Source organism: Panthera leo, chromosome A2 (genome assembly GCF_018350215.1).
Source record: "Panthera leo isolate Ple1 chromosome A2, P.leo_Ple1_pat1.1, whole genome shotgun sequence".
Classification (NCBI taxonomy): domain Eukaryota; kingdom Metazoa; phylum Chordata; class Mammalia; order Carnivora; family Felidae; genus Panthera; species Panthera leo.
In genome coordinates this window covers 46310170-46329610 of record NC_056680.1, presented here as the reverse complement: position 1 = coordinate 46329610, position 19441 = coordinate 46310170, and the positions used below count along the sequence as shown (strand labels likewise).

The window sequence follows — 19441 nt, the reverse complement described above, 5'->3', positions numbered from 1 at the left end:
TGTGGATTTGGTTATGGGACACTGTGTTAATCTACAGTTCAATTGTCTAGCAATAATATGATACAGCTACTTCCCAGGAGGAAAAGGAAAATCAAGTAAGCCTGAACCCAGGTGTTCGTAAACAGAGATCCCAGTGTGGCCAAGAAAAATATCTGAGAAGTCAGACTAGCCCTGAAAAAAACATTTGAAATTAATCACGGAGTACTGCCAATGACAATTCAGGGGAAAAGAGGCCTCTGTTGCGATGTAAGGGATTTGGCGGAGATTGAAGAAAATCTCTGACAGTCAAGACTAATGAACAATGAGGAAAGCTTTCCTGAGAAACTGTTAAGAACATATTCTAGGCTCCAGAGCCCGTCTGCCTGAGCAGATCTAAGCACCAAGTTCAGACTACCGCGCCTTTTCATATGCTTTGCGAGGTCTCTCCCAGAGCTGAGACTCTATGTGGGATTATTTTTAATTTTTAACAGCCTTGCAAGACAACAATATCCACCTGCAACTACCAGGAAAAACACATTTTCTTTGTCACTAACTTGCTTTGCTTGAGCTGAGGCACTGACTCCTTTCCAAACGGGAAATGGATAAAAGAAAATTAAATCCAACAGGCAAAGGAGAGAGCTTGAGAGAATTTAATTCTAGGGACTAACATCTAAGATGGAGGGCAACAGTGTGCTCTAGGAGTTTATCTGCAGCCCCAACTTTTGTATGGGTAAAGGAAGAAGGGAGTGGGGGGGTGGAGAGGAAGAGAGAGGAGGGATGAAGGGATAGAGAAACAAAGAAAATACAAATGGTTCTTTTAATACTCAAAGGCTCTGTCTCCTCCTTGCTATACACTCCTCCAATATCTTACAGCGCTACCTTAACAAACCCACAACTTGTTGATCTATCTACACTCAAGTAGGAACCAACTAGAGAGTACCAAACGTCTCAGTTCAAGAAAAAAGAACTCTGAATAGAATTTGTCCTCTTCTAACTACTTTTACCTGCAAAGTCTTCCACATCACTTTCAAAATAAACCCTGACCCGATTCTGGTCTGAGATAAATAGCTCAGCGTCTGAGCTCAGTTCAGCTTCAGACCTGCCGGCAGACTGAAGAAAAAGTGAAATTGCATGAAATGCACTCTATCTGGACCTGTGACTGAGCAACAGCGTCTTCATGTTCTTTGTGTTCAGTCAGCGTTTGCCACCTAGTGGGAGGAAAGGCACATGTACAAAAGGCTGTCAGACAAGAGCTAGTGTGCATGGGGCTCATTGGTGCTGATGAATTGAGAAGGATAAGCCCAAGAAGCTAAGTAGGATTCCAGGTGAAGATTCCCACGAGCACTGGGTGCCAAACCCAGGGAAGTAGGTGACCCAGAACAGAATCAAGGTTCTTCCCCCCAACTTTGTACAACTCCAGCTTTTCTGCCCAAGTTTCCTAGCCAACAAGAGGGGGAGGGTTGCAAAAAAACTCCTTCCTGCCTCCTTGCAGGGGCAGGAGCTGTGCTGATGGCCTTGGGTGTACAGGATGAGCCCCCCCAACCTCTCCTCCCCTTGAAGACTAACCACCCATGCACCATTCCAGAGCAGCCAGGACAATGCAGTCCAGACCTGCACCCAAGCCTGCTGGCACATTCCACCACCATAGCATGTAAAAGCATGAGAAAGATAAAGAGATGACTGAACTCTCAGAGACCTGAACCAGGTGATGAGTTAGGACCACTCTCTGGTTCTTTACTGGTCCAACAAAGATCATAAAATCTCCCCTAACTCCTTCACGCAGCTGCTGTGCAGCCCAGATGAACTTGTGGACATAAAGGCACTAAAAATGTTACTGATCTGATGCAACTTACATAAATGCTGCTTACTGAGAGCTTACTACGGGCCACGTCTTATGCACACATTACTTCGTCCTTACAACAAGCATATCCACCACTCTTACAGGTAAGGAAATGGAGGCCTGAGGAGGAGCAAGGAGCTTGTTTAGTCAGACAGCTCATACGTGATGAGTCTCCCATTTAAACCCAGGTCTGCCTCTCTTCCCTGCCCTGCTTTTGATCATTATGTTCCTCCTCTTGCACTACAAATGCCAGACCTCCCCTCGCACATCAGCAGTCCAGGAGAGCAGCCCCATTACTCACAGAGCTCAAGGTTCAATTGCACATCGGCTCTCAGGCACAGAAGCCACAGCTCTCCTTCAAAGTAATCTCAGAGGGGAGACTTGCTCTGTGTGACAACTCCGATGGCAGCACTAATACCCATAGATTCAAGTCACGCAAAGCCAATTTTTTCTCTCAAAGTAAAGAAGGTGCAGGGATGAGAGCTGCCTTATGAAAAATAATACTGCTTCCAGCCCAAGCCTCCCAAGACAAGCCACATGAACACCGTGCACAGATGGTGGGCAAAGATTTTCCTGCACATTGGCAGAAAGTTGGACCAGGTCAGTGCTGTCTACCTTCCAGTTAGTTGCAAGGGCAGCTTTTACAATGAGCTCTACAGATTAAAGGAAGGAGCAGGATGCCCCTGAGCTCCCTCAAGAACTGGGAAAGACCAAGTACAGGAATTAATGATGTGATGCCCTTAGAACTCCTCTTCTTTCCTTCCAAAGCTAACATTGTATTCAAACATAACTACAAGGTTCACCCTTCCCACAGAATTCGTACTTTCCAAAGACAATTGCATTCTGTATTATCTCCACCCCAAACCCCTTTATTAACGTATCCACTTGAAAACCTTTCAATTCTTTCAAAACTTTACCCCCCAAAAACAAGTAACCTCAATACCTCCTACCATATCCCACCAGAGATGACCACATGAACACACCATCTCAAACACAGTAGCAAATGTTTGCTTTGTTGTTGTTTTTTTTCACCCTAGACCAGAATGAAGCACTCCGCAAGAGAAGTGTTCTATTGATATCCATCATTTTCATGTAACACAACCACTGCCCTCTTTAACCCGTAATTATAGACAACTCAACCCCCAAGGGCCTCCAAGTCAGCATGAATTGGCAATATGGCCTCCAAAGAGAGATCCTGTTGGCATTAAATTTCAAACCACATTATAAAATCTATTTCTGAATTTGCATAAAGGACAGATGGTTAGACAACTGAGCATCTAAGCAGATGACAGGAGCACCATGCCTCATGTGTTACCTCCATCACCTAAATGATACTATCCACTTCACAAACTCATTCCTTGAAAAAATCTGAGACAGTCATAGTTTGAGGTCAACAGCAATAGAACATTCATTTGTAGAAGACCGACTTCTAAGGAGCCGTCCCTGTCTCTAACCTAGGGGCATTCCCAAAGATACCATCAGCTTCTCCAACTTAAAGGTGGAGATCGCTTGACTAAGCACACAGAAAGAGCATCATCACTGGAAGTCTTGGACCAATGGAACACAAGGAGTAATGACTGCCTTCAAGGGAAGCATAGAACAAGACCCTCTTTTAAGGCTTCCTAATGGCTCCCCTTCCCCAGCACTCAGTGACAAGTGGCAGTTTCTTAAACAGGGTTCCAGATCACTTGGCCTCACCCTACCAGATGGAGACAAGAAGGCTCTTGCTCATACTTACTGAGGGCTGAAACTCCAGGCATTCTTCCTCAAAGTCAGGGTCTACCTGATGAAAAAGAATCATTAGGAAATTAAAACATCCATTGATTTCTCCAGGACTCGGCCCCACTTGCAGGAGACTTCAAGGCCCGCGAACATCTCTGAACAGCTAAAATCTTGTCCCTTCCCTCTGTTTATGAAACCAGCATGCCACAACCACACACGTCACATAAGTACAACACACATGGAACGATCTACCAGTTACCAATAGACGGCTCTCAAGTGTCGACAGAAGAACACAATGAATTCACTAGCAAAGCAACAGTTAAATGCCTGAAGTAAATAAAAGATCAGTATCCAGTCACTGATAGTCCTGCTTCGTTTTAGTTAGAAATAAAAAAAAAAAACTAGAAATAGTTTTAGTTCGTGGCCTCCAGCAAGAGTTACACTCACTTCAGAACATAACAAATAATGCAACCATCAAGGAGCTTTGGCAAACCATGTAATCAACATTTCCTCGCAGCTGGTTAGCTGGATCCAAAATTCCGTATGGCACCATTTTAAATTTCAACTAAAGTGTTGATCTTTGGTTCTTAAATATTTCAAAATCATCAGTTCCTCAAGTATCAGGCATCCCAGGGGATTCAGGACATTTAGATTCAGCCTTCCTCGGGGTCAGGTGCGGAAGCAATACTGATACCCAGGCATCACACTGAGAATCTCTGAGCCATCCCACCGTGAAACCAGACAACAGGAGGTATCTTTTGATGTACATCTAGAATCTGTTATGAGTAGGTATCGTACATCTTCCAGCAGATCAGAGTAAAACTCAGCATCTGTCACACAGTATGATGGCTCCTTAACACAAAAATTAAAAAGTAAATTCCTCCTGTCCTTCAGCTTTGAGTTTTGCCTTTCCCCAAAAGCCTTTTACAGACATTTAAGCTAAAGTTAATTTCCTTGATTTTTGGCATTCCTGCAAGTAAAAGATAAGACCCTGCCTATTTCACTAATGCCTGAAAACCACAATACTTTATAAAGTTGTCTAATTCTTTATGTGTCTTAATGCTTCCGGCTTTACAAAGCATGTTTCCCTACAGCTGAGTCTTGGACATTCATGTTAGGAGCAGGGTTGGTAGATAAGATGTGGGGAGAGCAGAATGCAAGAGCAAAAATTTCTATAATCCTAAAATCCAGATTAGCATTCTTTTCTTTAAAAACAAATCTACTCTCTTAACTTTCAAATATAAAGTACAGTATTAGTAACTACCATCATCATGCTGTACAATACATTCTCACGATAGCAGTATTTTCTAACTTACTTTCTCCCCCACATCTTGATCAACATCCCTGTGAAGTACTAAAATGTGTTTATCATCTTTACCTTTTCTTGTCTACAAGCAGGAAAATGAGGCAGGAGGAAACAGAAAAGCAGAAGGAAAAACAAGGTGACTGAGCATTACCCCAAGTGTCTAACTACCCAATGGCCACAGGTAAATGAAGAAAAAGCAATGTATCGGCCTTGAAAGAGAGAGACACGGAGGCAGCTACTTACCTCTGCTGCTAAGTAATGCCCAGTAGCAAGATGCTTGAAACGGAAGAGGCTATTCCAGTACCCAGCTCCACCCCGACATGGGTCATGTTGGACTACCTGCAAGGGGAGGAATGATTAACAGGAGTAGAAGAAATGTCAACCCATGCTAAGATAACACGGACACTTCACACATAGATCACAGTTCAGGAGTCATATCTATTAGCCGAAAATCTTCTAAGAAAGCCACTGCAATGATCATATGTAATGTCAGAGCTCAAACATATGGAAATGTTATGCTTCTCCTAAGAAGATAGTCTCCAAGTTAATACAAAATGCTTACAGTAAAAAGTTGAAGGGAAGGGGTGCCTGGGTGGCTCAGTCGGTTGAGCGTTCGACTTCGGCTCAGATCATGATCTCATAGCTCGTGAGTTTGAGCCCCGCATCGGGCCCTGTGTTGACAGCTGAGAGCCTGGAGCCTGCTTTGGATTCTGTGTCTCCTTCTCTCTCTGCCCCTAACCCACTCGCATTCTGTCTCTGTCTCTGTCTCTCTCAAAAATAAACATAAAAAAAAAAATTTTTTTTTTAAAGTTGAAGGGTTTTCAGGTTATTAGGTTTAATGATAATGAAGTAGAAGATTCTACAATTCATCCATAAAAGACATGACAAATGAAAAGAAATTTCAGAGAAACTGTAAAAGCATACTTATGCTGGTATTCATGTGCTGCAATACATAGATAGACCTATGCTCTGAAACTTGGAAGCTCAGAGAGCCAGGGGTCAATTTACCCTAAAAATCCATGTAACTTCAGCGTCTGGTCATGACAGAGTAACTGGCAATGGCAGCTGATGTCATGAACAATTAGTCACTGCACAAAATATATAAACTTGCCATAGACACCTAGAATACCTAGAAAACTGGATAAAACATAGGAAAACAACTGTGTTCAGATGATGGACAACAGGTAGTATATAACTGTGATCCCTGAGTAAAGGGAAACAAAGTCATCTCCATGATTTGTCCAGCTTTCTGCTTTAAGGTCCTCTCTGGATGATACCACTGAGAGGGCGAATCCAAGCAGAACACACTGGTCTGAGTCGAGGAGGCAAATCAGAATTTAGGGAGACTGAAGTGTCTGGAATGTGTGGGGGCAGAACACAAAGCTTCCCACAGAAGCTCCAGACACCTACGCAGGGGCCTCCACCAGTCTTTGGTTGATTACAAAGTTGCAGATGTGTAAGGTGAAACCAGAAGGCCAAATGAAAAATAACAAGGAAGCTGTGAGCTCCACGTTCTCAGAGCTCATTCTCAGAGCTGGGATGTGTTCTGAGAGACTCCATGGAACACCTGGGGCATTCAGTAAAAATGTCAAAAGGGTGACACCTTAGTATCAGGGCCAATCCAGGCCTTAAAAAAGGACTGTAACATACTTAACAAAGCTTTAAAATAAGCCTCCGAAGCATCGAACTCATTCACAAGTAACTGTACTGTCTGACAAAACAAAACTCAAAACTCTTTTTTCTTTTTTAAAGGAAAGATTTTTTTTTTAATGTTTGTTTATTTTTGAGAGACAGAGTCTGTCGCAGAGAGAAAGGGAGACACAGAATCTGAAGGAGGCTCCAGGCTCCCAGCTGTCAGCAGCACAGAGCCTGATGTGGGGGGCTCAACTTCACAGACCGTAAGATCACAACCTGAGCCAAAGTCAGATGTCCAACTGACTGAGCCACTCAGGCGCCCCAAAACTCCTTAAAAGAAGGCAACAGAATGCAAACACTCTACATAGAGTGCACTCTCTCCCTCTCAGTGGTTTTTTTTTTTTTTTGTTTTTTTTGTTTTTTTTTTGGCACTAGTATCCAAATCACACATGAAAAGTCATTCAGACTCTCTTTTCAGTATATAAAATTCTGTGCGGAGTACAATGGTGGCATCAGAGATCAATGACCAAGGTCTGGCTCACAAGGAGTTTATAACCTAGCAAGACTGATAGTGTCTCTATGTAAACCCTAACCCTAAAGAACTACCAACAAGTGCTAGGTGTATAAAGAGAAGGAGGCAAAGCGGAAAATATGGAAGAGGAAGGAAATGACAACTTCACATAGATTCCTTTCATAATAAAAATAGCACAAATTTTTCTATAAAACAGGCAAGATAAACCTGAGTATTACAACATCCACAGTAAAGGGGAGGTTAAGACAATTCTTTAAATGGGCAAAATATGAGAACAAAAACTTCAGTGAAAAAGATGCATTGATGAAAAATAAACACATGAAAAAATGCTCAATATCATCTGCCATCAGGGAAATGCAGATTAAAAGCATAAGATGGGCGCGTGGGTGGCTCAGTTAGTTTAGTGTCTCTTAATTTTGGCTCAGGTCATGATCTCACTGTTTGTGAGACTGAGCGCCACGTCAGGTTCCGCACTGAGCATGAGCCTGCTTGGGATTCTCTCTCTCTCCTCTGTCTGCTCCTCCCCAACTCTCTAATAAACATGTGAAAAGAAAGCACCACAAAATTTCACCACACACCTATTAAAATGGCTACCATGAAAAAGACTGACGTGCCAAGTGTTGGTGATGATGTGGAAGAACTGGGACTTTCATACTCCGCTGGTAGGAATATAAAACGGTACGAGCACTCTGGAAAGCAGTTTGGTAGTTTCTTTTAAACATATATCCACCATATAATCCAGCTATTCCATTACTAAATATTTAGCCAAGAGAAATGAAAGCTCATGACCATAAAGAGACTTGTACACATTTAAAACGCCCACAGAAGCTTTAGTTGTAAAGCCAAAAGTTGGACCAACTCAAATGTTCATGAACAGATGAATACATTGTGGGATACCTTACAGTGAAACACGACTCACCAACAGAAAGGAATGAACTATTGATACATGTAACAACATGAATCTCAAAATAATTACGCGGAGTGCAAAAACAAGACCAAAAAAGGTTATACACTGTCTGACTCCATTTATACGAAGTTCAAGAACAGACAACACCCAACCATGGAGATGGAAATCAAATTACTGGTTACTTTTCTAGGAAAAAAGACAAGACAGTTCTGAAAAGGAGGTTCAAGGGAGACTTCTAGGTGCTACTAGTCTTCTAGTTCCTGACTTGGGTGTTGGTTACATGACTGTATGTGTACGTAAAAATTCATCAAGTTGTGTCTTTTTGACCTGGGCACTTTATGTCTGCTGTATCCCAATAAAAACATACAATAGTTGAAGGAAGGAAAAAGAGAGGAGGCAAGCCAAGACAAAAGCATGTACCCCAACAGCTGCAGTTAAGCAGAGAGGAGGACTTTGGGGGAGGGGCCATGTCCCTGCCGAACAGGTCCTAGTCACCTCTGTCACCAAGCACTCATGCCACTGACTCTTGGGTTCGACCTCATCTCTCTCCACCTCCTCTCAATAAATGACACGCCGTGAGCAGAATCATCTATCTCCTCAAGCGGCACACTGACTACATTACTCCCCTTCTCAAAACTACTCTCCAAGCTCCTCCCCTGCTTATGACTTAAATCCCAGCTCCTCACAGCCTGGGTATGAGCCCTGCAACCTCTGGTCTCTAAAACCAGTTTGTTTCGTTCCCTGCCTATCCTTTCCACCCCACCAAAATGGGATGTTAAGCCTGATCTCCAGACCGTCTCACATTCCCAATTCCGCACCACTGTCTGATACGAAGTGACCTTCACTCTGTGCATCTCTGCCTTTGGAAATACACATCGCTCTCTAAGTACCAGCTCAAATGTTACCTTCTTCACCCAACCTGAACTCCTCCCTCCCTCATCTTGATCTCCAGAGCACGGGGAACGTGCCTCTACCCACTTCACCATCCAGTGATCTGGGTATCTTTCTACCCTATCAATGACAGGAGACACCTCTGTATCATGCTGAGTAGGCACTCAATAACATATTGTTGTGACAGACAAATGAGCAAGGGAAATTCGACACAGAAGGAAAAGATGATACGATGCCTAAGAGAAACAAAGGTCCAGTTCCAGTTGCCAGCTTGCTTCCAAAGTAGACATCATTTTCCTCCAGCAGCACATCCAGCTTCCTTCAGATATGGTATGAAACACTTGTTTATCTGTCATCCTGACCCATTTTTGGAAAGAGGTGGGCTTACGTACCCTACAGGCCCACGAGTCCTCGCTCTCCCTCTCTGGCCCCACCTCTTACCTCCACCTCCCACAGGGCCTTTGAACTCGTGGCAGATGTAGCTGACTGCCGGCCGGTAGTTCTCAAGAAGACATGCTGCTTCTTCCTGTGCTCATCACAGGTGAGGAACTTCTCCTGCTCCGCATGGAACAGCCTTACCACGTCACCCTGAAAGTCAACGCATGGAGGAATTAAGGGAAACCAATTCTAAAAGAGAATTTAGCTGCTGCCCCATATAGAGCTGAGTGCTGGCGGCCCAGAAAGTATCCAACTCACCCCCTTCAGTATGTCGTCTTTGTTATCGCTCCATTTCATGAAAAGGACAATTTTCCAGCTAGTATTGCAGTTGACAGAATTTACCTGGAAAATAGATGACAGTTATTATTTTGTTTTTAATGTCCCTCACAACAACTGTGTCTTCCAGCCCAAAAGCCCTAACGTTAAGATCACAGGAACTGCAAATTCAACTGGCCTGTCAGATGGATTTGGTAATTGATGGTGCCTTTGTGCCAACCACCATGTATGCCCAAAATGACTCCAGGAACCTCGCTCCCTGACCTTCTTCTCCAAGTCTCTTGTTCTGTAGCCGAAAAGTAAAAGCTCAATAAAAACAAGTACTAATAAAAGCTATAAAGGTAAGAAGCGTCCAGGGAATACATTCTGAAATGTGAATGATCATCACCAAAAGCAGCAGCCACTGCCGGAACACTAATTATGTGCCAGGCATAGGGCTACCATCATGCCCATTTCAGAGATGGGAAAACTAACGCACAGGGAGATAAGAGAGATGCACACTAACCTACAGACATGGAGCTAGGGAATGGCAGATAGGGGATTTCAATCCACATCTACTGGACTCCAGAGCTGATGTTTCCAACCATTAGACAAGTACTTCTGTCACAATCAAGTCACTGTCCTTTTGTCTTATAATTACCAACTTGAGACCAAGGAGAGGTCCTGCCAAAAGCAACCTAACACTCTTGCAAGGTTGCTGATGGCCTGTAGCAAACCCACCTTAGTCATCAGCCAAAGGCAGGCTCTTAAGGGAGACCAATTGGAAAAAGGTGCCCCTCTGGCCAGAAAAATTTTGTACCAGGGCACTTTTCTGGCTGAACAAATTAGACAACAATCCCCCAGTGATATGAGGCTTAGTACACTGAGCCTCAGGGTAGCTACCAGCCCTCACCCACCACCCACTGCCTAGGCTTGCACAACCCCATGTGACAACACTGATTCTGGGCTTTGATTGCTCACCTGAAGAAGAGGTATGCTGCCCCAAGTCAGTCATGAGGTCACTTTCAGCACGCACGTTTTGGCCCCAGGAAGGACTGCTCTTACAGCATATGCCTACCCACAAGCCATAATGGAGTTTCCCTTACCTCATTGCAGCCTGGGTTATCCACCAGTTGATGGCTGCTGGCATGTAGGGGCTGGCCAGCATTGACGGGGTTCAGTACAACCTTGTCGCCTATGACCACCTGGCAAGGAAGAGACCAATAGAGCTTTTCACCAAACAGGTCAGAAGTGGTGGAGGGCAGGTGAGCATTCTTAGTCTTCCCTTTAAATGTGGCACATCCTAAGCCAGCAGAGCTGAAGCCTTCGTAGTGCGGGCCAGGCACAGAAGTCCGATAGCACCTGTCCAATCCCTGGAGAAATGCTACAACCAGCATGAGACGCCACTTCCGGCTGTCAATATCCCCTTTTCCCTATGTTAACAGATACATATAAATAAGCCCTAACTAAATATTTGGAGTAGAAGCAGAATACTGTCTGAAGGAAGTCTATCTCTGAAACAATAAAGCTGTAATTTTATAGATCTAAAGCAATGACTTTGATACTTTTTTGGGGGCAAAGTCACATTAAGAAATACTTCTCCATTATATTCCAGTCATAGCTATTTATGTGCACATATGTGGGTGTATGTGTACATATATAGATATACACATTTATATTTACCTGAAACAGAAGTTCCCTCCCTAAAACAATACTTACCTCATTATGTTTAGGACAGCCTGATACTATCTATTCTATTCCACTTACTAAAATGAGAGTCATAAGCCACTAAACTGACCTCGTGGCCCACGAATGGATCAACACTTGTTGTCTGTAAAACACTGTCCTAAAAAGGATAACCAACTGCTCAAGTTCATCTTATCCTCTCAATGAAGGCACAGCTAAACAGGTATGTTTGAAGGATAAGAAAGCTAAGGACTTGCTGAAATTCAGGACAAAGCACATTTGTCTTTTATTACGAGGGTAGAAGGTAGGAGAACAGAAACGATGGTTTCCAAGAGGTAAAACTCATTTATTATCAGTTTGATACATTTGGGGAGTATATACAATTAAGTTTTCCCTAACTCCAACTATATATAAGTACCTCAAAAAAAAGCCAAAACTTTTGGTGAACACTAAGCTTTACTAGATTAGTTCTTCTATTCTCAGCTGAGGATCAATATTTACTATAACTGGGAAGGAATAGAGTGCTTCTGTATGCTTCTGGTATGACGTATATAACGTAATACACCCACCAATATATAAACTAACACACATGCTGTCCAAAGCTTGTAAGCTTAAATGGCAGTACTGAAAATAGCAAAATCCAGTTTTAGGTTAAGGCTAAATGAGCATTTTGAAGAGATTTCAAGCTGTTTAAGGGCACATTTCATTCTGGTAAAAAAAAAAAATTACTATTTTGGAATCTTTAACAAGGTCAGAAATGCAGCCTGATGGCATTTAAACACACTCACTGTCAACTCTATGCCCACATAATGACGTGCTAATGTAGCTGACAAATAGCAGAACTGTTCTAAGTCACATGAAGAAGTATTTCAGTGGCTTTATATCCTAATGATCTGTTAGGAGAGGAGCCAGCTCAGGACCAACTGCAGTCACTGAAATGGGATGGAGAGCCTACAGGCTTATCGACAAAGAAACAAGTGAAGACAATCCTAAAATCCATTCTCTTTCCCTGCTGTATCTCCTTATTTTCTCTCCTCCTTCTTTACTAACTTTATTTCCAAAATAGAGAGGCATTTCTATTCCACTACGGATCTAAAATGACAGGAACACTGCCCAGGACATTAATATATGAAAGCTGTTTTCGTGAAGTTACTGAAGTAATGGGCTATTCATACAATTTTTTTTTTTTTTTTTCTCAGAAACTCCGTAGGAAAAACATAGCTACTGTATTTAGGTCACACTTCTCTCCAAATTTCCCTGTTTTCCCAAACACTGGTTTCCATAGTGATTCCCCTCTCTTCATACAGGATAAGTCTCTGGTTCCAAGTACAAATTCTCCTAGTTGACTTTTATATACAATTATGGTTTGAGGCATGGCACGGGCACTCCCCAGGCTGGGACTTCACACTTACACTGTCTCCGATGGATCGCAGTTTGTAGAATGGCTGAATATAAAACCAGGACCCTTCATTTCCAGCTTCGTCCAAAGTCACTCTCATGGCATTCTTCTCCAGGAGCGCTGGAAGCCTCTTATTCACAGTTAGGTATTTATTACTTTTCAAATGCAGGAGCTGAAAACCCACAGAGAGAATAGGGTGAGTGCAAGCATATCTGAATCTCTAGGATTTCTCTCTCAGTCAGATAAATATGTATCAAACATTCCTTCCACCCCTGAGCTAACTGTGAAGTTACAGAGCCATAAAACTGCCTGAGGCAGAGAGTAATTAGAAAACAACAAAGAGCAAAAGGAGAACAAGTTGAGGGAAGAAGAAATATTTTGTTTTTTCCCCTCAACATGGCCCTGGACAAGATGGATGTTGCTCAGGTCAAGCGCACCATCAGCAAGGTAAACCACTCTGCCATCTGTTAACATCTAATTCCATGTAAAGGAGCTGAGGAACTGCTATCTGAATATCCCTGACCCTAATATGGAGCTAAGGAAAGGCACCTCTGAGCACAAGAAATAGTTTAAGTGAATACCCTGTAAGGGGTAGTCATTTCATGTGAAAGAACATGGCTGCTACAAATTTCCACTTTGAATTGCTAAGCACTTAATTCTTTAGAATTAAGGGTTACAATTAAGGGTTCCCAATTAATGGGAAACAACTTGTCTCAGAGTAGGTCTACATCAAGAAGCGTTGATTAATGCTTCCCGACTTAACAGGCTGTAAGAGAAAAGGAAGAGTGAATAAAAGACTGCCAAATCCTGAAAAAATATTAAGACTGGCAGGGAACTTCATTGCCAACTGCCAATATCTCTTTTTCCTATGTCAATACATACAGTGTCTAGAATACGCCTAGATAGTCTACATTCTTCTACCAGCATTGTTGGGGTGAAGGAGTAACTTGTCTGATTTGTGAGCCCCTGACATCCCCCCGGCCATGATACACAGGGGAAGGTGATACCCTCTTGACATCTTCATTGTTACCCTGGTGAGTGGCCCCTGCTCCTCCACACACCTGTCCAGGTGCTGAACTCACTTGGTTTATAAACTGACATTATCTAGAGATGGATCCCAAGATCCAGGCTTTGAAGAAGGCATAATAAATAACATCAGCTAAAATGTATTCAAAGCTTACTTTGTGACAGGTACCTCTCAGTTATTCTTGGAAACAAATACCATTATTATTCCCATTTTGCTGGTAAGCAAACTGAGACATTCCATTTCTTGCTATAAATCTCACAAAATCTGAATTGGAATGCACTTAAGGGCTTACATTCTGAGCTCCTGTCCCCATCTGTCATCTTTAGTTCAAGCCATATTCTCTCATCTTACCACATCATGGAATTCTTCACTCTGACTGTGAAGGCATTGGCCTGGCCCAGCGATAAAGCAGATACTGAACTCTGGGCCCACCTGGACCCCTGTGTCCTTTCTCAGCCGGATAGAATTTGAAAGGGAGGCAGAGCGGGACTGGCAGGATTTGAAAGCCACTTTACTATTCCGGAAGACCAAATAATAATAACCCATTTAAACATAAAAGTTTGCTGTTACCCATGTGGCAATTCTAGTTTTCCCATACTCTAGTTTATCACTGCTCTCTAATAGAAATAACAATGGGAAAGAATACCTTTGTAACCAGAAGGTTTAAATGTTAAGTAAAATCTTTCAGAGAGGGAAATAACGAAGCAAGATAACCAAATGGGTCAGGTCCTCAAAAGTTAGTAACTATTACCCTTTGTCAAAACTAGCTGGCAACTAGATAAACAGAAAAACGCTACATTTGGCCCTGGATATCTTCACACACTATTTTCTGCAAGGACAGACCCAGATTTTCTTAGCAAAGCCCTCAGTAGCTCTTTCCTAGATTGTGTTTTATCCCCACACCAACTCTAAAGGCACAAGGGATAAACAAGTAAGCCTTACAAACCTGTGAGACAAGACTTGAGACCTATTCACCAAATATTCTACATGAAGGCCCAGAATTGCTCTTATTACCCCTATGACCAGCTCTTGAACCAACAGATAAAAGGTACAGGGAATCCAATTTTCACCAATAGGAAGAACTTTCAAGGAAGGCATGTGAAACAGAAGTGCAGTGGCCAGGCTGGTTTCCAGGTGGGGAAATACCCACTTAAAATATCTGCATAGAACTTAAATCACCAACTACGGGGCAGAGTAGTGGGTTCCCGCACTGACAGAAGGCCAACTCAAAAGCAAGCCCAAGAGACCAATCCATATAAGAACACTAGACCTTTTGCAATAGTCTGTCTCCATGGAGTTGGAACCTTGTCCAAACCCGATCTCACGTGCTTGTTTTTTCAGTTTTGTTCTCTGTAATGCTCCAGAGGAGAAGAGCGGCCATGACCTACCTGGATCACGTTGCCATACTGGATTACGGTCCCAAGCAATTTCCTGTTTTCTGTCTCATTCTGCTTCTTTTCCAAGTCTGCAGCATGCTACACACGGAGAAAGGAGACTGGTCACAAACAGGAAACAATGGCTTATATTTCTCCTCAATGAGGCAAAACCAATGTTGCCGGTTTTATACGAGAACCACAAATATAAGCAAATACTGTACATAAATATGCCCTGAGGCTATGCAAAATGACCAAGGGGTTCAAGAGGTCAACCCCCTATGCCCTTGTTTTGTTGGCCTTTTTTGCTTTTTTAAAATGTATTTTTTTTCTTTCAGGAATTCATTGACATCTGCTTAGGTTAAGACTACGTCAAAAGCTTATATATTTTTGAAAAAAATAGGGTAGGGGTGGGAGAGAATTTGCATAGCCTTTTTATGATTTGTAAAAATCCTCTTTTAAGGTTTTGCAGAAAAATAAAACTAAATTTGAATGCTGGTTTTGGGTGATTTCTGGATCTGTGTCCTGGAATGCATTATTTAATATTCATGATCCTCAGTTTCTACTTTCATAAAATGAGGATAAAAAGAGCACCTACACCTCAGAGGAATCACGTACCATTACGTCTGGTCATTGCAGCATTTATGGAGTTATTATTGTTAGACGTTATTATAATTTAATTTTCATAGTAGCTTCCTGAGAGATTATCCCCATTTAAAAACTTTTTTTAATGTTTTATTTATTTTTGAGAGAGCGCAAGCAGGGAGGGGCAGAGAGAGAGGGACAGAGGATCTGAAGTGGGCTCTGGGATGACAGCAGCAACCCTGATGTGGGGCTTAAACACACCAAACACGATATCATGACCTGAGCCCAAGTCAGATGCTCAACTGACTGAGCCACACAGGTGCCCCATCATTATCCCCAATTTAAAGAAGAGAAAACAGGCTCCAAGATTAAAGGGTTTATTCAACACTACACAGCTGGATAATGGGTACAAAAGGGATTTGTTATACTATTTACTTCTGTGTACACTTGAAATTTGGGACGCCTGGGTGGCTCAGTTGGTTAAGCTTCTTATAACACTTGGTTTCAGCTCAGGTCATGATTTCATGGTTTCCGGAGTTTGGGCCCTGTGCTGGGCTCTGTACTGGCAGCGCAGAACCTGCTTGTGATTTTCTGTCTCCCTCTCTCTCTGTCCCTCCTCCACTCACGCTGTCTCTGTCTCTTTCAAAATAAACAAACAAAATTTTTAAAAAATAAATATAAAATAAAAATCACACATCTATATTGCAGTGTAAGTGCACACAGAAGCGCACATACACACAATGGAGTATCCCTCAGCCATTACAAAGAATGAGATCCCGCCATTTGTGGCAACATGGGTGAACCTAGAGGGTGTTATGCTAAGTGAAATGAGTCAAAGACAAATATCATGTGATTTCACTTATATGTGGAATCTCAAAAAACAAATGACCAAACAACAAAAAAAGCACAAAGAGACCCATCAATAAGGGCAACAAAGTGGTAGTAGCCAGAAGGGAGAGGGTGAGGGGTAGACAAAGTGAACGAAGAGGACTGGGAAGTAGAGGCCTCCAGTTACGGAATGAGTTAAGTCATGGGGATGAAGGGCACAGCTCAGGGAATATAATCATCGATATTGTAATAGTATAGTAAGGGGACAGATGGTAGCTACATTTACAGTGGGCATAACATACGGACTTGTCAAATCACGATGTTGTACACCTGAAGTAATGTAACAATGCATGCTAATTACCCTTCAATTTAAAACAATTATACAATAATGTTGGATATTTTTAAAAATCACAAAGCTACTAAGTAGCAGAGGTAATTCTCAAACCCACATTTGGATTAACTACAAATCTGTAGTTACAAACGGGACTGGGAGACATTACCAGTCCAAATACGGCATACTAGAGAACCAGGTAAAGCTGAAGAGAGGGTTCCTGAATAGTCTGCCAGGGCCATCAACATGAATATTTATTTCTTCATTTATTTTTACAACGGAGAAAGCACTGTTATCATATTATAACCATGTTGAAGGCGAACTAGTTTTGCCCTAGGCAACAAAGAAACTGTTGATAGCAGCCTTTTCCCCCAAACCTAGACTCGGTCAAACAGAAGTACATTAAGAAGGAACGAATTCAGTATCTGATGGGTAATAAAACCCTGGTGACCAGTTGTGGATTTCAGAACACTTTCCATTGTTCTCTTCCTGAAGTTTCCCCTTCCTTGAGGCCAGATGCTACCAGATGCCAATGAGTTAAAGGGCCTCTTTCCCAATCTGCATTTTCATAGGACCCTTCTGGGCTTGGGCTTGGTCCCACACATATTAGCTTTATCATGTTGGCCAGGTTACTTCATCTCACCAAGCCTTCTTGTTCAATATTCTTATTCACAAAATGGGGACAAAAGCAAGTCTTTCTGGGCAGATGTGAAGATTAGAGAAAATAAACTCAATAAACTCTAACCATTATTATTATACATAAGTTTCTAAAATTAAGAAATGTTCTAACAATGAGAATTTCAACTGGTGAAGTAAGTTGGCTGGGTGAAGGATCTCTCCGTTTCCTTCAAATTCAGCATCTGTTCCACCTCTACCTTGAATGTAAGTATTTTTAGCAAAGTATGTCTTTTCACAAAAATAAGCTGCAGAAAGCAATTGTAAACCAAAAAGAAACCCGTGTTGCAGGAGAGAATGATCTGCCTGTATCAGTGTAAATCACTTTAAGTTTCTCACATCTGTCTCAACCCCGTACAACAATGGTCCATTCAGAGGCTTCCTACCCTCCCTCTCTCTCCTAGAATTAGTTACCAGCTTGCCCTTCTCAGTTACACAATGATAAAATCCACTGGGTTCAAGACACATCCAGAAATAATACCCGTGTGGATGACATGGTAATCCTAGGCATCCAAACTGTTTCAGCACCATTCTCAGCTCTCCCTTCCCCTGCATCCACATCCTCCCTTCATTTCCTCCCATATTCTCTTCTGGTTAGTTTCATGCCTGTGCGGCACCCTTCCAGAGATCTCTACAGTATCCACAGGTTCAGCAGGTAGTTTCCCAAACACAATATTGCACTGAATCCACTTGGAAGGAAGGTTTATACTTTTTAGAGAGACATTTGTTCTTTCTGCTAAGTAGTTGTCTCAGCTAACATGGACAAGAAATTCAAGAAAAAAATGTCAAAGCAGGAAAAATCAATACCTTCAGTAAAATAAAATTTAACATTTTCCGACATAGTTTTTGTCTACTCAAAACCCCACAGTAAGTTTTCATCTTTAGTAAATCACAAAAACGTGTTTCTTGGATTTAAAATGATGTAAAGATTACTGTTTAGGAGAGAAAATTCTCATGGGCATTCCTCTTACTTTTAATTTCCAGTGGCCTCAGTTTAAGTAGCACCAATCTAAAATATTAAGTTCCTACCTATGCCTAGATGGAGTACAAAAGTGGTAACTCAGTGTTTGCTGGCACATCTAAAAAGAAGCATCAAGTTAGTCATGAAGAAGGCATTTTTCCATATGAAAAACCAATTAAATACCACCAGTTTCACAGATTCAAGGGCATTTGTCTAAAAATATATAAAAAGTAAAATTAAAAAATTATATTGGAAAATAAATACCTAAGAACCTCACTTAAAATACCCAAAGTCAATAAATAAATAAATAAATAAATACCCAAAGTCACATCTCCAATTCTGTTTAAAAGATTTAATGATAACCAAGCCTAGGTAAGTATTAAATGAACCAATGCATTAACCTTATGGACCATTCAAAAAATTTACTTTTTCTATAAGCACTCTTTAAGGAGAAAAGTGTCCAATTTATATTACTTTTGGTTAAATACGTAAAATACCAAATGTATTCATTTGAGTTCACCCATCAGTCCTTAGCTAACTCCTTCCACAAAGCCAAATTAGGGTTTTAGACAAAAATAACCTTCATGATTTTTAGGTTCAACAGGTGAGGCACAGATTGCTACAAAGATAGTAAGGTACTAACTATACCTGGGCCCACTGATTAAGGTTGCTTCACCCTTGCACAGAGTGAGATTTTGTCTGTTAAACCCTTTAAGTAAATTCTAAGAAATGGCCCACACCGTAAAATGGTAAACTAATAAATGTATCTAAAGGATAACCTGGCAATGTCGCTCAGAAATTTTTTCAATGGGTTCAACTTTGATTTACCAATTCCATTTCCAGAAGTTTCTCCTTAAAAGATAACCTTGCACAGACATCAGTCCATAACAACTAGTTTTGACACTGTAAAAACTCAGAATTCTGAATACAACACACCACACAAGGATTGGCTATCTAAAATTAAAGTACTGGAGTACAATGGAGGAACCATGTAATCATTACAATGAAGGTAAAAGATTCTTACTCATTCATAACATATTAAGTGAATAAAAGCAAGTTAAAGAAGGAGAA

At 41.7% G+C, this 19441-nt stretch overlaps 1 protein-coding gene across 2 annotated transcripts in view; it reads right to left on the bottom strand.

Annotated features, from left to right (window-relative positions):
• Positions 1-19441, bottom strand: part of ITPR1 (inositol 1,4,5-trisphosphate receptor type 1) — a 327875-nt gene that overhangs the window by 183539 nt on the left and 124895 nt on the right. Inside the window, exons 6-12 of one of the 2 annotated variants that reach the window (XM_042930020.1) lie at positions 15006-15092; positions 12604-12762; positions 10612-10710; positions 9509-9592; positions 9254-9400; positions 5091-5186; positions 3558-3602 (exon numbers count right to left, since the gene is read on the bottom strand). In XM_042930020.1, coding sequence (XP_042785954.1) covers positions 3558-3602; positions 5091-5186; positions 9254-9400; positions 9509-9592; positions 10612-10710; positions 12604-12762; positions 15006-15092 — 717 coding nt within the window. The remainder of the gene's footprint in view (positions 1-3557; positions 3603-5090; positions 5187-9253; positions 9401-9508; positions 9593-10611; positions 10711-12603; positions 12763-15005; positions 15093-19441) is intronic. The other variant, XM_042930021.1, reaches the window with a different exon arrangement.